Source organism: Panthera onca, chromosome D1, assembly GCF_046562875.1.
Source record: "Panthera onca isolate mPanOnc1 chromosome D1, mPanOnc1 haplotype 2, whole genome shotgun sequence".
In the NCBI taxonomy this organism is placed as follows: Eukaryota; Metazoa; Chordata; class Mammalia; order Carnivora; family Felidae; genus Panthera; species Panthera onca.
This window is the reverse complement of record NC_138348.1, coordinates 102,942,535-102,960,621: the sequence shown is the minus strand read 5'-3', so window position 1 is coordinate 102,960,621 and position 18,087 is coordinate 102,942,535. Positions and strand designations below refer to the sequence as shown.

The 18,087-nt window shown below is 40.9% G+C and overlaps 1 protein-coding gene across 1 annotated transcript; it reads left to right on the top strand.

Annotated features, from left to right (window-relative positions):
• LOC132660886 (nicotinamide N-methyltransferase) lies at positions 1–17,646 on the top strand. Its single transcript, XM_060604794.3, has 3 exons — positions 1–358; positions 1,176–1,383; positions 17,172–17,646. Exons 1-3 carry the CDS (start codon positions 205–207, stop codon positions 17,602–17,604), a joined length of 795 nt encoding a protein of 264 aa, XP_060460777.1. The 5' UTR covers positions 1–204; the 3' UTR covers positions 17,605–17,646.
• Positions 17,647–18,087: the final 441 nt, after the last annotated feature.

The following is an 18,087-nucleotide window of genomic DNA, read 5'->3' as shown; positions in this document are numbered from 1 at the left end:
TCATCACTTCCCAGAACAGCCAGAACATTCTTGGATGTTTCTGCCAGTTAGTGTTTAACCAAATAACAGTCTCTAAGGGGTAGGTTGGACTAACAGAAGGATTGAAGCCTGAGACTTAAAAAGACAACTTCTGCAGGGTGAGTCCCTGAGTCCTGGAGGAGAGGGAGAAAGAGAGAGCAAGAGTGGACACAGGAGCAAAACGCAATGGAATCGACCTTCACCTCCAAGGACACTTATCTGAGACATTTTAACCCTCGGGATTACCTAGAAAAATATTACAACTTTGGGTCAAGACACTCTGCAGAAAATGAGATACTTAGGCATCTTCTGAAAAATCTTTTCAAGATATTCTGCCTCGGTAAGTGTGTGTGTTATCCCTATGTCTCCCCACCAAAATGTGCGTCATATAAATAGAATCTCAGGGCACTGCTGGGTTGGTGTCTAGACATTGCGATGTGACAGCCCTTTTGGCATCACTCATTTATTTAACAAGGATGAAAACTAATGTTGATAGGGATAGCTTACCATTTACAAAGTGCTTTTTTATGTGTTGTCTCATTTGGTTGTGCCAAATGGAAACCAAAAGACAGGCGTTCTGTCCTTTATTCTACATCAATTCTTTAGGTGACCAGAGCCAGCCATTGAACCATGATGGGCCACTTAAGAAATGGAGATTCTAATACTTATTCTGTTCCTAACTCAAAGGAATGTTGCACATGTGCATGAGATAAAGACCTCCCAATACGTGAAGAATTGGATGCTTTTTAGAGAGAGACATGAAAAGTCAATTTTATTTTAATTGAACTTTCAACTCCCTTCTCCCCAAAACCAAAGTCAAAACCAAAAACAAAATTTTAACTTTCCCCAAGTATTTCTTAATAGTTTTTATATTCTCTGTGTAGCATTCTATCTGGATTAAAGGTCTGTACATCAGATGTCAATCTTTTCTTCTCCTACACCTAAAAATATTCCAGCAACATGCTTCCAGCTTGGATTGGATAATGGAAAATGCAATCATGTAAAAAAAAAAAAACCTTTGAGGGAAGAGGAGTGAGTAGAGAGATGGTCTGTCTTTGCGACTTTCTAGCACAGTCCCAGTGAAAACAGTGCATACCAGCTCTGTCCACTGTCATATGAGGCCTCATCCCCTTTCCTTGTTCCCTTCTCTAAACCAGATGGTGTGAAGGGGGACCTCCTGATCGACATTGGCTCTGGCCCTACCATCTACCAGCTCCTCTCTGCTTGTGAATCCTTCAAGGAGATCATTGTCACCGACTACACTGAGCAGAACCTGCAGGAGCTGCAGAAATGGCTAAAGAAGGAACCAGGGGCCTTTGACTGGTCCCCAGTGGTAACCTACGTGTGCGAGCTTGAAGGGAACAGGTAGAGAAACCAGGGTCTGCTTCCGGGCTTTCTGACGGTCCTTGAGTGACAGTTCAGTTTTCTGAACCAAGAATTATCTTTAGAGCCCAAGTTAAAAAGCAAAGGGAACAGGGAGAGGCCAAAGAGAAATCCGGATGGAGAAGAAGAGGTAGAGAGAGAGAACGAGATAGAGGGACGTGTACGTGTGCACGCGTGCCCACCAGAACAGCAGAAGGCACAGACGAGAATTGAAGAAATGGCCACTGAGCCAAGAGGAGACAAAATCTTCCCAGACCAGTGTGGGGGCACAGCATGCAGGTCAGATACCATGAGACAATGACATTTATCCAAGTTCAACAAAGAGGGGAAACTGTCTCCTCAACCAGCAGCTTTTGGGTGTTCCCCAGTGCCATCCTGCTGCTAACTACCCAAGTGCTTAGGGATCTGCTGTGAGGGTGGCTAATGCTGACACCACCAGAGACAACTAAAAGCTGCCCAGGTTTTTAAACTGGGATTAGCAGCATAAAGGAAGTATCTGAAAAGAATGTGTTCCTCTCCATCCACAAAAATCAGAGCTTTACCTACTCACGACTAATGATCAACCTCTTAGCCGACTCTGTCTACAAGTCAGTTTATGTGGACAAGTCTTATTTAAATGATTAATTTCTCTCCACATGAGAAATTGTCAATGGCTTACTAACCAGAAGGGTGAGGTCTGCATTTCATTTTGTCTTTCCCTTGTCCTGATGTACCTCCGTCCTCTGGCAATGGTCCTGCAGTGGCTCAGCCCAGTTCCGCTGTCCCGCCCACCTGACTGTTTGCTGTTATAAGCATGTTGCTGAAGCCCCACAGGCTTCTTCGCAAACTGTCTAAAAAGACCACTTCAGTATTCCTCCCAGGATCCTACTAGACCTGTCCACTACTTCTTATAGGCTCAGTTATCTTTACATTTCTTTTTTTCCCCCCTGCTCTTACTGTATGTTTTTTTGTGCATTTCCCCCTGTCTTTCCACACCTTCTTCCCCATGATTTAATTTTTACATAACTCCCTTCCTTCCCCAATCCACTTCTTCCTGTATTTGCACCCCCACCCTTGCTCATGGACTGCACACTTTGTGTGTTGCACAGCACATCATCCTCTGTCCTTCCTGTTCTTGGCTTTTCATTCACAATGGAAAAGCACACGTATTTTTAATTAACATATCCCATTCTTTGGTCAGGAAAGGGCTCTGATTTCCCAGCAAGACAATCTCCCTCAAGAAACAGGTGCTAACACTTTTTGGTTCTTGGTTAAAGGAACTAGTGTTTGTTCATTCAGTGAACCCATATTGGGCATGTAGGATGTGCCACACAGTTCTAGCTACTCGGATAGACTGGTGGGCAACATGGAGGAAGTCCTGTGTCTCCTAGACCTTATATCAGAGAAGGCAGGCACGTGTCAGATCACTTAGGGCTTTGAGGGCAGGCTAAAGATCCTGTACTTCAAGTGTGATGAGAAGGCATTAGAGGTGTAACCCGGAAAGTGATGTGACCCCATTTACATTTACAAAGATCTCTGGCTGTTGTGTGGAGAATGGCTGTGTTTAGAGGAGAATGAGAGATGCAGAAAGGAGACACTTTAATCCAGGTAAGAGATGATGATGACTTGGACTAATGGATTGGTTGGTGATGGAGAGAGGAAGATGATTTTAAGATGAATTTTTGAGACAGAATGGATAAGAGTTGGTAATGATTGGTCATGGGGAATGATGAGAGGTAAGTATCAGGTATGACTCCGATGTTTCTGAACTTGAGAAACAGGAGTGAAGTAATATTCTGGAATTCCAGGGATAAATTTAAAATCATGTGGTCTTAACATGTCCCCAGGGGTATGCCTACCTCCATACTCTTCCTCTGGAGTTATGGTCAACTCATGTTTCTATATGTGCGCTTAAATTTTCTTCCTCTTCACTCTACCAAATTTATTTATTCCTGAATCAGGTTCTCTTCTGAAACTAACTCTATAGTCTGCTTCTACTTCTTTAATCCTTTCATTTTTTTAATGCTGTGCTGAATTCAAGCTTAGTTGGAATATTCTATACTTTGTTTTCTTACATATTGTTACTACACTAACTGATAGTGTGGATTGTCGGATATAAGTTATCCAGGTGATTCACTGATTATACAATTCCTTAGACTGTAGTGATATAAACGAACTGGGAGTTTTCTTTTGTGTTTCCCAGTTAATGTTTTTGTTGCATGTAGAGTCACTAAACTTCCACTGGGTCTTTTATCCTTTTTACTAGGGAAAGTAAGTATTGAAATCAGAGGGTATAAATCCTCTAACTCTGTTATTTTTCAAAATTATTTTGGCAATTTTTGTATATATTTGTATAATATATATATTTAATTGAAGTATAATTAACATACAGTCTTATGTTAATTTCAGGTGCACAATATAGTGATTCAGTTACTTGGTGCTCATCATGATAAGTGTACTCTTAATCCCCGTCACCTTTTTCCCCTACCCCTCTCCCGCCACTGTCCTGACAACCACTAGTTTGTTCTCTGTATTTAAGAGTTTATTTCTTTTATTTGTCTTTTTTTTTCTTTGTTTTGTTTCTTAAATTCCACATATGGTGGAATTTTAAAAATATGGAATTCTTATGGTATTTGTCTTTCTCTGTCTGACTTATTTCACCTAGCATTATGCCTTCTGGGTCCATCCATGTTGTTGGAAATGGCAAGGTGATCTCATTTTTTATGGCTGAGTGATATTCTATTGGATACACACACACACACAAACACACACACACACAAACCCCACATATCATTACCTGTTCATCTATGGATGGATACTTGGTTGCTTCTATTTCTTGGCTATTGTAAATAATGCTGCAATAAACATGGGGATGTGTACATCTTTTCAAATTAGTGTTTTTGTTTTCTTTGGATAAATACTCAGTAGTAGAATTAATGGATCCTATGGTGATTCTATTTTTAATTTTTTAGAGGTACCTCCATACTGTTTTCCACAGTGGCTGCACCAACAATGCATGAGGGTTCCTTTTCTCCACATTCTCACCAACGCTTGTTATTTCTTATATTTTTTATTTTAGCTGTTCTGACAGGTGTGAGGTGATATCTCGTTGTGGTTTTGATTTGCATTTCCCTGATGATGAGTGATGTTGAGCATCTTTTCATGTGTCTGTTGGCCATTTGTATATCTGCTTAGGAAAAATATCTATTCAGGTCCTCTGCCCATTTTAACTGGATTATTTGTTTCTTTGGTGTCAGGTTGTATAAGTTCTTTATACATTTTGGATATTAACCCCTTAATAGATATATCATTTGCAAATAACTTCTCCCATTCAGTAGTCTGCCTTGTTGTCTGGTTGAGGATTTCCTTCACTGTGCAAAAGCATTTTTAGTGCCATTACATTTTGATATAAATTTTAGAATAAACTTGTCAATCTCTTCCAAAAAGGCTGCTGAGATTTTGATTGTGATCTTTGAACTTACATATCACTTTAGGAGAATGGACATAAGGAATCTGCAGTCCATAAACATGGTTTATCACTTTATTTATTTATTTATTTAAAAAACATTTTTAACATCTATTTTTGAGAGACAGAGTGAGACAGAGCACGAGTGGGGGAGGGGCGGCAATGGGGGGAACACAGAATCTGAAGTAGGCTCCAGGCTCTGTAGGCTCTGAGCTGTCAGCACAGAGCTTGACACGGGGCTCAAACTTGCAGACCACAAGATCATGACTTGAGCCGAAGTCGGCTGCCCAACCGAATGAGCCACACAGGCGCCCCTATTTATTGGGACTTCTTTAGTTTCAGTAATGTTTCGTAGTTCTCATATTCTATATATGTTTTGTTAAAAATTTCCTGTGTTTTGGGCACCTGTATGGCTCAGTCATTTGAGTGCCCAACTCTTAATTTCAGCTCAGGTCAAGATGTCATTGTCCCTGGGTTCCAGCCCCACATTGGGCTCTGTGTTGACAGCGTGGAGCCCTCTTGGTTCTCTCTCTCTATACCTCCCCAGCTTGCATGCACATGCTTTCTCCTCTCTCTCTTTCAAAATAAATAACTAAGCATTAAAAAAATCTTGTTTTATGTTTTTTTAATGTTATTGTTAATTTGCTAGTATATACTTTGCTTAATTGAACACTATTGTGTCTTAAATACTTGCACTAAAAAGTGCACTGCAAGGCCAGAGAATTTTACAATCTTTTTTTCTTTACAATACATTCTGTAGTATGTTTGCCCTCTTTATGAAGCGAATTATCAATTCACTGATTAATGTCCACTTACGCATTTCTGTAGATGCAAAAATTACGATTTTGTGATTACAGTAATAAAATGATATTCCTTGTGAAAAAATATAAAATATAAAAATTTCCTAGTATATGGAAGTACAATTGCATTTTATATACTGACCTTGTGTCCTGCAGTCCTGCTGACTTCATTAATTAAGTTTAGTCTTTTCTATGTATACTCTTATATCATCTGCAAATAAAAATAGTTTTACTTCTTTTCCAGCTCTATGCCTTTTATTTATTTTTCTGGTCTACTACACTGGCTAGGACTTCCAAAACAATATTGAATAGAAAGGTTGGAAGTCGACCTATGTACCTTTTTGCATATCATAAGGAAAAATGTCCAATTTTAGTGTCCACATTAAGTATAATATTAGTTAGATTTTTCAGATATTCTTTATCTGACTAAATTTCTTTACATTTTAATTTCTTGGGAGTTTTAACTCAAATGTTGAACTTTGTCAATTTTTTTCGGAATTCATTGAGATGGCCATATGACTTTTCTTCTTTATTCCGAAAATGTGAATTATACTGGAAGATTTTTGACTGTTTAAATCTAACTGGAATACACCCATTGGTCATGAGGTAGTATCTTTTTTAGGTATGACTGGATGTGATTTGCTAATATTTTGGTAGGGATTTTTGCATCTACAAATATGATCGATATTGAGCCGTAATATTCTTTTCCAGAAATATGCCCGGCAGATTTTGTTATCAGCATGATGCTGGATTCATGTAAGTTGAGGATATTTTTTCCTCCTCTATTTTTGAAGGAGTTTGTGTATAATTAGTATTATTTCTTCCTTAAATGATTGATAGAATTCACTAGCAAAGCTACCTGTACCTGAAGGGTTGTCTCATGTGTATGATGTTTTTAAAATTAAGAATAATGTTTTTCACTGGCTATTTGGATTTTCCATTTCTTCTTTGTCTGTTTTGATAAATAGTATCTTTCAAGGAATTTATCCTATTCATCTTTGTTGTCAATTTTATCGTCATAAGTTTTTTAACAATATGTCTTTATTACTCTTAAAATTTTCTTGATGTTTATTTTTGAGAGAGAGAGAGAGAGATGTTTTTGAGACACACACACACACACACACACACACACACATGCACACACATACACACACAGAGTGCAAGTGCGGGAGGGGCACAGAGAGAGGGAGACACAAAATGTGAAGCAGGCTCCAGGCTCTGAGCTATCAGCACAAAGCCCGACACAAGGCTTGAAGTCACCAACCAGTGAGATCATGACCTGAGACTAAATTGAGCTGTTAAACCAGCCAAGCGCCCGTCTTTACTACTCTTTTAATGTCTGTAGGATCTACCATGATCTTCCTTCTTTCATTCTTGATATTGGCAATTTGTCTTTTAAAAAATATCTTGATCAATCTTGCTAGAGATTGATTGATGTTATTAATCTTTTCAAAGAACCAACTTTTGGTTTTGTTGATTTTTTTCTATTGTCCTTCCATTTTCAGTCGTGTTGATTTCTGCTCTTTTTTTCCCTTATTTTCTCTCTTCCATTTACTTTAGTTTTTATATACTCTTCTTTTTCCTGCTTCTTAAGATAGAAGCTTAGATCACTGATTTCACATATTTCTTTCTTCTAATGTAGACATTTAAAGCTCTAAATTTCCTTCAGGATTGTTCTAGTTGCTGCTCGTGATTTGTGGTATGTCATATTTTTATTATTATCCACTTTGGCGTATTTTCTGATTTCCTTTGTGATTTCTTCTTTGACGGTGAGTTATTTAGAGTTGTGTTGCTTAATTTCCAAAAATTTCAAGATTTTCTAGATATTGTTATTGGTTTCTACTTAAATTTTGTTGTAGTCAGAGATTTATTTTATGGTCAGCATGGGGTCTATTTTGGTGAATAATCTATGTGCTTTCTACACTAAAAAGAATGTATATCATCCTGTTGTAAGTTATAGTTTCATAAATATCAATGAGGCCAGGTAGATTGATAGCATTTTTCAGATTTTTCTACAGGATTTTTTGTTTATCAATTACTGAGAGAAAGGTATTAAAAATCTCAAACTATGATTGTGGGTTTATCTCTTGTTCCCCATCATTATGTTAATATTTGCTTCACATAGCTTGAAGTCTTGTACTCTATCTGCATATATTTTTAGGATTGTTATGTCTTCTTGATTTATTGATCATTTTGTCATTAAGAAATATCTCCCTTTACTGTCAGTAATATACTTTGTCTTGAAGTCTACTCTGATATTAATATGACCACATTAGCCTTCTTATGCTTGGTGTTTGCATGGAGTGTTAGCCTCTAAGAGGGTCCCCAGTAATCTTTACCTCAAATATTCATCTCTTCTTTAATTGCTTTCCCTTGGGTGTCCATCAGATTTAGTGACTAGATGCTTACAAGTAGAGTCTAACAGAGTATTGGCACATCAATTCTGAAAGATTAGGTTACCAAAAGACCATGACTTCCTTATTGGGTGTTCCCTCTCACTTGCTTGTCTGGAGGGAGTTGGAAGCAAATTTTCCCCCAGTCAAACCTTCAGGTGAGACTGAAGACATAGCCAACACTCTGCCTCATGAGGTACCCAGCTAATTGGTACCGAGATATCCGACCCACAGAAACTGTGAGATAAATGTTTGTCTGTTTTAAATTGCTATGTTTTGGGGTAATTTATAATGCAGCAATAGAAAACTAATAGACATGGTTTATCTTTTCCACCCTTTTGTTTTCAATCTGTCTGTGTTTTTATACTTAAAATGTTTTTCTTGCCAGTAGTATGTAGTAGGCCCTGCTTTTCAACCCAGTGTGATGATTTCTGTCCTTTAGCTGGATTCTTTATTTCACTCACATTTAAGGTAATTACTGGTATTGTATAGTTGAGTCTCAGTCAAACATCCTGGTATGTATTTTTTATTTGTCCCGTCTGTTTTGTTATTCATTTGTGCCTTTGTTCCTGCTTCTCCTTGGTGAATGGAATAATGTTTGGTATTCCAGTTAGTATAAATATGAACATTTTTAGTATTCCTTTTTATCTTCTGTTATTGGCTTTTTTTCTATTGACCTCTTTTGTGTTTTGTGTGAGTGTATGCGTGTGTGTGCATGTGTAATTTTTCCAGAAATTACAGTACATATATATTTTTTAATTCTTTAAAAAACTTTTTAATGTTTGTTTATTTTTGAGACAGAGAGACAGAGCACAAGCAGCGGAGGGGCAGAGAGAGAGGGAGACACAGAATCGGAAGCAGGCTCCAGTCTCTGAGCTGTCATCACAGAGTCCCACAGGGGGCTCGAACTCACTAACCAGTGAGATCATGACCTGAGCTGAAACTAGACGCTTAATCGACTGAGGCACCGAGGCGCCCCTATATTTTTAACATTTTACCTCATGAGCCATGTAAGACATTACCACAGTGTAATTCCTACATCCACTCTTGCCCCTGCACTAGTCCTAGATTTTACTTTATTTCTAGGATAATACTATGATATTTTGTTACTATTTTTGCTTTAAAAAGTCAGTAGTGCTTTTACTTATTTTATTTTATTTTACTTTTTATTGTGGTTAAAAAACACATACCATAAAATTTAGCATCTGAACTATTTTTTAAATGTTTATTTATTATTTTTGACAGAGAGAGAGAGAGAGAGAGAGGGAGAGACAGAGAGATAACACAGGCTTGTGAGCAGAGGAGAGGTAGAGAGAGAGGGAGACAGAGGATCCAAAGTGGGCCCTGCACTGACAGCAGAGAGCCCTGTGTGGGGCTCGAACTCACGAACCACAAGATCATGACCTGAGCCAAAGTCGGATGCTTAGCTGACTAAGTCACCCAGGCACCCCCGAACTATTTTTAAGTAGACAGTTCAGTAGTTTAAGTATATGCACACTAGTCAGTAGTATTTTAAACAAACGTATATAAAGTCTTTGATGTTTATCCACATATCTGTCTGCATAGTTTTCCTCATTTCTTTCTACAGATCTAGGCTTCTATCTGGCATCATTTCCCTTCACCTGAAGAGCTTTTTTTTAGTATCTCTTAAAATGCAGGTCTTCTGGAAACAAATTCAGCTTGTTAAGGCCAGGTAAGAACCAGTAATTTTTTTTGTTCCTCATTATATGAGGAATTTAACATTTTTTGATACCCAAAGTCCTTCTGGCATCTATCTCCCCAGTGTTTGTTGTTAAAATTGGTGATTTTAAATCCAAATATAGTAATTTAAAGCATTATTTTATTTTTAAAAAAATTTTTTTAATGTTTATTTTTGAGAGAGAGAAAGCGAGAGAGAGCAATAGAGAGCAGGGGAGGGGCAGAGCGAGAGGGAGACACAGAATCCAAAGCAGGCTCCAGGCTCCGAGCTGTCAGCACAGAGCCCTATGTAGGGATTGAACCCATGAGCCATGAGATCATGACCTCAGCCAACGTCAGATGCTTAACCAACTGAGCCACCCAGGCGCCCCTAAAGTCTTATTTTCATATTTCCTTTCAAGGATCAATTTGGATATTTGCTATCAGTCTGTAATCGTATTTGCAGTTATATGAACATTTAGTTTTATTTTATGTTCATTTAATGTGATTTTTCTAGTTTTTAAGTTTTTAATTCTGAGGCATCTTTTAGTCTGTAGAATAGGTCTTCAAATAGTGTTTTCGAGAAGAACACATAAGTGACATTTTCTAAGTCTGTGTGTGTCGGGAATATATTTGTGTAGCCTTTATAAGTGAACAACAACGCAAAACTGTTTAATGTTGCTAAATATTTCCCTACTTTTTCCTGGCAAGAAGCTGAGAGAGACTACTTTCAAATGCCATTTTAATCCTAGAAACTCCTTACTTAGAATTTTATGCTAGCGATAGTCTTCAAACTAAAGATACATTCTTCAAAATAAATGTAATTTCCAACTTCTTTTTTTTTTTTTTCTATCGACTTTGTGATTCCACAGAATGAACTGGTACTAACTAGAAAAAAAAAAAAAAACTAACCCATAACTCTGAGGATTCGGACAATATTTCCAAATTATTCAATAAATACGGAATTTCCCAGGATTTATAGAATTTCAGGGAAAGTTTATAAAAGAGTTTTCAGTCAGTCAGACAATACACCTTTCCGAAGTCCAAATCATATGTCAAGAAGGCTTTTAAAACTTTCTTCTCAATTTCCCTAGCTATCATAAGCCTTTCCATCTCATTCAGAAGTGAACCCTTAAAATCTAGCAGGATACTAAAAGCATTGCTTATCTCCTGCCAGAATCGTCAGCTCCTAACAATTGGCTCTTGAGAAAGTGTCCCTTCCCAGTCGCTGTTAGAGGAAGGAACTATATTTTTGGCAGGAAAATTCTGCATTCTTGCTCTTATCCTTGTGCCAGATCCTGTGGCTTCAACTATTTTGAGAATGATAGCGATCCCATTCAACGTATGTCTTTCTTGCATCTTCAAGTACCTCTATCAGCTCACAACCTATTTCCTTTGAGATTATTTCTTCTTTATCTGAAGCTATTTCTTGTGCTGAGTGCTGCCGAAGACAATTTGAGCTGTCTCCTGGTCCTCTGCCTTTGGAGTGTGACTCATACTTTTAGAATACCACTCCTTTTTATTTTTATTTTTTATTTATTTTTAATTTTTTTTAATGTTTATTTATTTTTGAGACAGAGAGAGAGAGACAGAGCATGAACAGGGGAGGGGCAGAGAGAGAGGGAGACACAGAATCTGAAACAGGCTCCAGGCTCTGAGCTGTCGGCACAGAGCCCGACACGGGGCTCGAACTCACGGACCGTGAGATCATGACCTGAGCCGAAGTTGGACGCTCAACCCACTGAGCCACCCAGGCGCCCCAATACCACTCCTTTTTAAAACCTTCGGAAAAGTTGTAAGCCATCGGTACCAAATTCTGGCTTCGCATTATTTATTTATCAGGTCAGAGAGTCAAATGCTAAGGTAGAAATGACTACTCAAGCCTGTTTTACCTGAAAAGATCTTAAAAGACGGCACTGATTAACCTCTGGCCCCTACAGCTTGGAGCACATTGCCTGCCTTGTGGTCCTCAGGCTAAGCAGTTTCCATAGCGCCTGGGAGTCTAGTAGGAATGTAGGCTCTCAGGCCTGGCTCCCTCCCTACAGAACCAGAATCTGCATTTTAATAAGATCTGCAGGGGGCTGTACGCATTTTACGGTTTGAGAAATACTGGCGTCTGTATTTTCATGTCTTGTAAAAGATGGATGTTCCTTCTCAGAATTGGCATCTCCACGGTCATGGTGATCGTTTCAGCGATCCCTAGGAAAAGTTTCTCCCTTTTAAAAGCATCCCTTTCTCTTAGATGTTCTCCCTGCATTCTTCCCCTAGGAAAATGAACAGGGCAGACTGAGGAAATGTCACCTGGCCATTTCCTTCAAACTGTAAACATTTCTACTCATGTGTCTGAAAGTGCCCAAAATAGAGCTACAGTCTTCCCAGGTTTGCTCCGCTTCTGCATGCTTCCCGCCCTGGGTGTTGCCATCATATAATTAATTAAAGAAGCCAGGAGCCTGGAAGCCATTCTTGCCTTCTTCCTGTCAGTCATGGTCTATGATCAGCACCAAGTTCTGTCCATTTTGTTTTTTTCAGTAGGTCTCACGCCCAGTGCGGGGCCCAGCAAGGCTTGAACTCAGACCCTGAGATTAAGACCTGAGTTGAGATCAAGATTTGGACGCTCAACCGACTGAGCCACCCCAGTGCCCCAAATTCTGTCCATTTTACTTCTGAGTTTCTCTCAAACCAGTGTATGTTTTCCAATATTTTCTCTCCAGGCTATTTTCCTGGTCCAAGACCCCATCCTCTCCCTCCTAAGTGGCCTTCCACCTCCACTCTCGTCCCAAAGCGATCACCTTCAAATGTAGATCTGGTGGCACCATTTCGTAACTTCCCACAGCTTTTAGGGTAAAAAGCAAAGTTCTTAACCTGGTCCCCAAAACCTCGTCTCGTCTGGCACCTGCTAAACCCCGTTGCTTCACTTCCTACCACGCTGTGCTTTGTTTTCTGAGTCCAGCCTCATCAGCCTTCTCTCCGTATTTCCTCCCACCATCTGGCCTTTGCACATGCTGTTGCCCCTGGCTGGAACATCTCCCCTTTCCTACTCCCCTTGGCCTGGTGAACTCTTATTTATTTACCTCCTGCACCTCTGCTTACCTGACTCCATTTTGGAGGAGATCTCCTTGATACTCCAGACCAAGTCAAGCTCCCAGCATTCTTCTGTTGGCCCTCTGCTTCCTAGTATTAATTTGTCATTTTTGTGGATAAGCATTGGATAAGTTCTTTCTCCCCAGCACCCCTCTGCCCCAGCCTGGGATCCCCATGAGGATAGGATCCATTTCTCATTTGTTCTATCTTGGGTCCCCATCGCCCGCCCCTTTCCTGTCACATCAAAGAGGTTATAAAAAACAAAAAAGTCAAACAAATGACTACATGTATTTTGTTTTCCAGCCTCTCCCTCCTGAAATGTCTGTCTTTCACCTGAGTCAGCGATTGCCTGTACCAGAGGCTTACCAATGATTATTCCTGGCTCACACAATTCTTATATTGATATCCAAGTGTGTGAAGCTTTTTATATCCTTTATACATTCTGCTGGTTCTCCCTCAGGAGGGCCTGCTGGAACCTCTGGGTATGGGGCTTGGGGGAGGCAGTGAGTGTCATCGAAAGATCTCATCCCGGGGCTTTGGTCCGCTACCTGCCTTGCAGAGATGGGGCAGGAGGAACCTCTGTAAACCTCGGGGTAATTTCTTGGAGTGCAGGAATACATTCTCACAAAGCGCTCTTCCCAGGAGTCCTACTCTTTATCCCCTCTCTCCCCAGCTTCTGTGGATTGCTTATTTACAGAAGAAACACCTGCCCTTTTTTGCATAGTGATTCATTTGAAAGGGTAGATCTTTGGAACTACAGAAATGGCCACACTGCTGTTATCTCCCTGTAGAACTGCCTAACACTTTTCTGGTGTGTGTTTATTCCTTACCCCTGGAGCTGGACGTGAAGCTGAGCGGTAATTGCCTGTGTCTCCAGGCGAGTCCATTTCCCTGGTGCCGAGAAGCCCTGAGATGTAATCTGTACACAGCTACCTTGGCAGCCAAGTTTACAGTGTTTGCTCGATGCCCAAAGACAAGCAGGTCTCCACAACAGTGGGTGTTTCCAGCCAACTTGCTCTCAAATTGGCACATTCTCCATGAGCTTTCTAGACTTCACAGTGTATCTTCCAGTTTGGGAACAATTTCCATCGTAAATTGACTGGCAGGTACTCGTTCTGTGGTAACTTGTATCTTTCAAATAGCTTCATAGACAACAGGGCCCAGAGGTCCACCTGCTTCTGACATAATCACGTAAACACACATGCCCGTGGTGTTCCGAATATGAAGGATCATCTCTAAACACATTCAAACCTGCCACGTTGCCACTTCTTCAGCTTTTTGTATACACCCAGGCTATCCATATGTGCAGATAGGTTGTTTGAATGTTTCTCTTCTAGATTCATTTTACCTAGTCAAATCTGTGTTTCACACAGACTTCCATAAGGTTGAACTGTTATCTTTTATTCTTAAAAAGTTCGGCCACACCATCCCCGTTCTATCAGGCTGAATGGCAGCTTTGTAATGGATTTCCCTGCTTTTAGAATGACTGACCTTCCCTGTTTGCCTGGACTGAGAAGGGTTCCCAGGACATGGGATCTTCAGTGGGAAAACAGGGAAAGTCCAGACCAACCGGGACAAACTGGTTACCCTACTACCATTTCTACCCTTGATAGGGGAGTAGGTAGACCCAACCAGAGGTAATTTTCCCTGTGTAGACCAGTTTATTGTCTGGCAGGACTTCCCTCAAACTAACACCTTGCTATGTTACTTCTCTCTCTCTCTCTCTCTCTCTCTCTCTCTTTAGCATAACAGCTTTTCTGAGATAAAACTGGCATAAGACCCATCCATCTAAAGTATGATAGTTCTTAGTATCTTCACGTAGTTGTGCAATCTTTACGCCAGTTTTAGAACATTTTCATAACTCCCCAAACCAACCCTGTACCTACTGGCAGTCATTCTCACGTCTTGGATCCTCTCAATTGCTGGAAACCACTGGTCCGCTTTTGGTCTCTAGAGCTTTGCCTTTTCTGGACATTTCATGTAAATGGAATCACACAATAGGTGGCCTTTTGTGTCTGGTTTCTTTCACTTAGTATAATGTTTTCAAGGTTCTTCCACGTTGTAGCATGAATCAGTACTTCATTCCTTTTTACGACTGAGTATTATTCTACTGCGTGGGTATACCACAATTAATCCCTTCGTAAGTTGATGGGCTTTTAGATTGTCTCCATCTTTTGGCTGTTACAAACAAAGTGATGCTGAAAAACCTTCACAAAATAATACTATATTGAGTTACTACTATCAGGGATTTTGTTTTCTGGTTTATTCTCCATTATTTTTTCAAATGTTTGCTGATAAATTTTAATTTTTTTAACGTTTATTTATTTTTGAGAGACAGAGAGAGACAGAGCATGAGCGGGGGAGGGGCAGAGAGAGAGGGAGACACAGAATCCAAAGCAGGCCCCAGGCTCTGAGCTGTCAGCACAAAGCCGATGCGGGGCTCGAACTCATGAGCCAGGAGATTATGATGTGAGCCAAAGTCAGATCTTAGCCAACTGATCCACCCAGGTGCCCCGTATTTATTGATTAACTTTATGAGACGTGAATGAATGACAAATTGCAGTTTGAAAAATATTGGTGTAATTGACTTCATCTGACCCCAACTCCCATTTTCAGTCATTTATTTTACATTTGTTTTTTTAAAACCTCTGTGATGTGGCAGGAAAGAGGCAGGCAATGGGGATCCAAGATGGAAGGAATGAGAAACGGATCCTATCCTCTTGGGGATTCCAGTACAGGGCGGAAGGGGGTGGGGAGAAAGAATTAATCCAATGGTCATCCACAACACTATGTGTTCATCTTTTGAGGAACTTCTAGAACTTTCTCCAAAGTAGCTGGACCATTTTGCATTCTCACCAGCTGTGTGTGGAGGTTCCTGTTTCCCCACATCTTTGCCAGCACTTGTTATTTTCTTTTTTTTTTTTTTTTTTTAGTACAGCTATCTTAGTGGATGCGAAGTGCTATCTCATGGTTTGATGTGCATTTTTCTGACGGCCAAAAATGTTGAGAATTTTTTTCATAGGCTTATTGCTAAACTTAGGAAAATTATAACATATAGGATGTCTATAAATAGCTGAGTCTATGCATGGGACTTAGGATTTTAACTAAATATTTAAATAGGAGGTCCACAACCGATTGATATTATCTCAGATCTTTCCATGTGGAGGTAAATCTTCAAGTTTTATTTGAACCACTGACTTCCTTGTGACCCGAAGTGGTCCCGAAGTACGTGCCTCTCTCACCTGCTCTGATGTTGGGCCTTCCTCTGTGGTCTCCGTCAAGAAGAGGCTGTCTTCTCCTGCAGCAAATGGACTGTGTGTTTCCTGAACGTAAGGCTAGATTTGCACCCCTGGGGCTCTGTTGATTAATTTCCTCAAAGCACTAGATACCCACTCATCGCTCCTATTATTTGGGCTCTGTGGCCTTCTGGGCGCTTTAAACACTCATTCTTGCTTTTCTCTTACCCCTCTGATTTTCTGCTACTTTTTTCTCCTTTTCTTTTTTCTCCAGTTTCTCCTGTGCACTCTACATGTTTATTTAATTTGGATCCTCTGTCCGCCTGTTCCTTCATGACTCCCCTAACAAATTCCGAAAGGATCCCAGACACTCTATTTCATCTCCAGCTCTCACCTTCTCTGCCTCTTTCGTGAACTAGTTTTCTCTCCGGAAACCCCACTGATTTTGCAGAAAAGGAAAGTATTCTGAGCAAAGCTACCAAGAAAATGAGCCCCTTCATAAAACACACTCTCTGCATTTTGTTTTGTGGCTGGAGAATGGCAACTAGAGGTTCTTTTCTTTCTAGAGGGGCCCTGGCCACCGTTGTTTGGTGCTTATCAACAGTTTCTCTAAATGTCTGTGGATGACCCCATGCCCCAGCCTGATCAGCAGCTACGCAAAAATACCGTTTCCACATTTTAAAGCCATTATTACCTGATATGTATCGGTCGAATGACCACCATGTTGCAGTTTGGCAGAAGAGACCAGTGTAATAATGAATACACAAACAGATAAATAAGTAATAATAATAATAATAACAATAACAGTAATAAATGAGCCAGGCACTATCCTAAGCAGTGGAGGAAGAATAACTTCTTGGAGACAGTCCATGGTCGAAGCGGGCAGCTAGGTACTTCTGTTATCATTTCCATATTATTACTCACGTTATAAAGAGATTTAATCCAGCACAGGGTAACGTAGTCACATTAATATGACTAAACATCCTTCATTTTTCTTCTTCCTCCATTTTTCCATCAGGGATGGCCCCAAGGATATAACATTTGGGACAATACTGCCATTTTCAGCCCTGATTGCAGAGATCCGGGGTTATCATGAGTATAGGGTAGCAAGTGGTATCTGTTGGTTTGTGTATTTCAGAATCAAGGAGCTGGAGAAGGAGGAGAAGTTGAGGCGTGTGGTCACACAGGTGCTCAAGTGCGACGTGACCCAGAGCCGGCCACTGGGCAGCGTCCCCCTGCCCCTAGCCGACTGCCTGCTCAGCACGCTGTGCCTGGATGCCGCCTGCCCAGACCTCCCTGCCTACTGCACAGCCCTCCGGAACCTCAGCAGCCTGCTAAAGCCGGGGGGCTTCCTGGTGGTGGTGGATGCCCTGAAGAGCAGCTACTACATGATCGGCGAGCAGAAGTTCTCCAGCCTCTGCCTGGGCCGGGAGGCAATAGAAGCTGCCGTGAGAGAGGCTGGCTTCTCAGTTGAGCAGTTTGAGGTGATCTCTCAAAGGTATTCTTCCACCATGTGCGACAACGAAGGGCTTTTCTCTCTGGTGGGGCGGAAGCTGAGCAAATCTGTATGACTCCTGTGATTGAAAATAAAGCAGTTAACTTCTTGGTTCTAACTGCCTGGTCACTATGCTGAGCTGAATCTAACGGCAGGGGCTCTCCAGCTCATGTAGGATGGGATGGGCACGGTCAGTCAGTGAAGGAACAACTGGTTGACCACCTACTCCGTGCTTCCTTTGTGTGTCCGAAGACGAGCAACCAGCACACCCAGTCTTCACTGCCCGTGATTAGAAAAGAAGACCTCATTTTCCTTAAGCATCCTAGTCATGGCGGCCCACACTCACACACGCCAACAGAGCAGTGTCTGCGGTGATTGGCTTTCTTTCCTAGGGCTCCACTGCTTCCTTCTCTCTCAGGAACATGCTTCTCCTATTCCTCGACAGCCACCTTCTCTGGGGACCCCATCCTCTGCTGGGGTCCACTGGTGCCACCACCGCCTCTGGGGTCAGAGAACAGCCATCCCTTTTGCTCCTGGGTCCCCCATATAAGGCAGACCC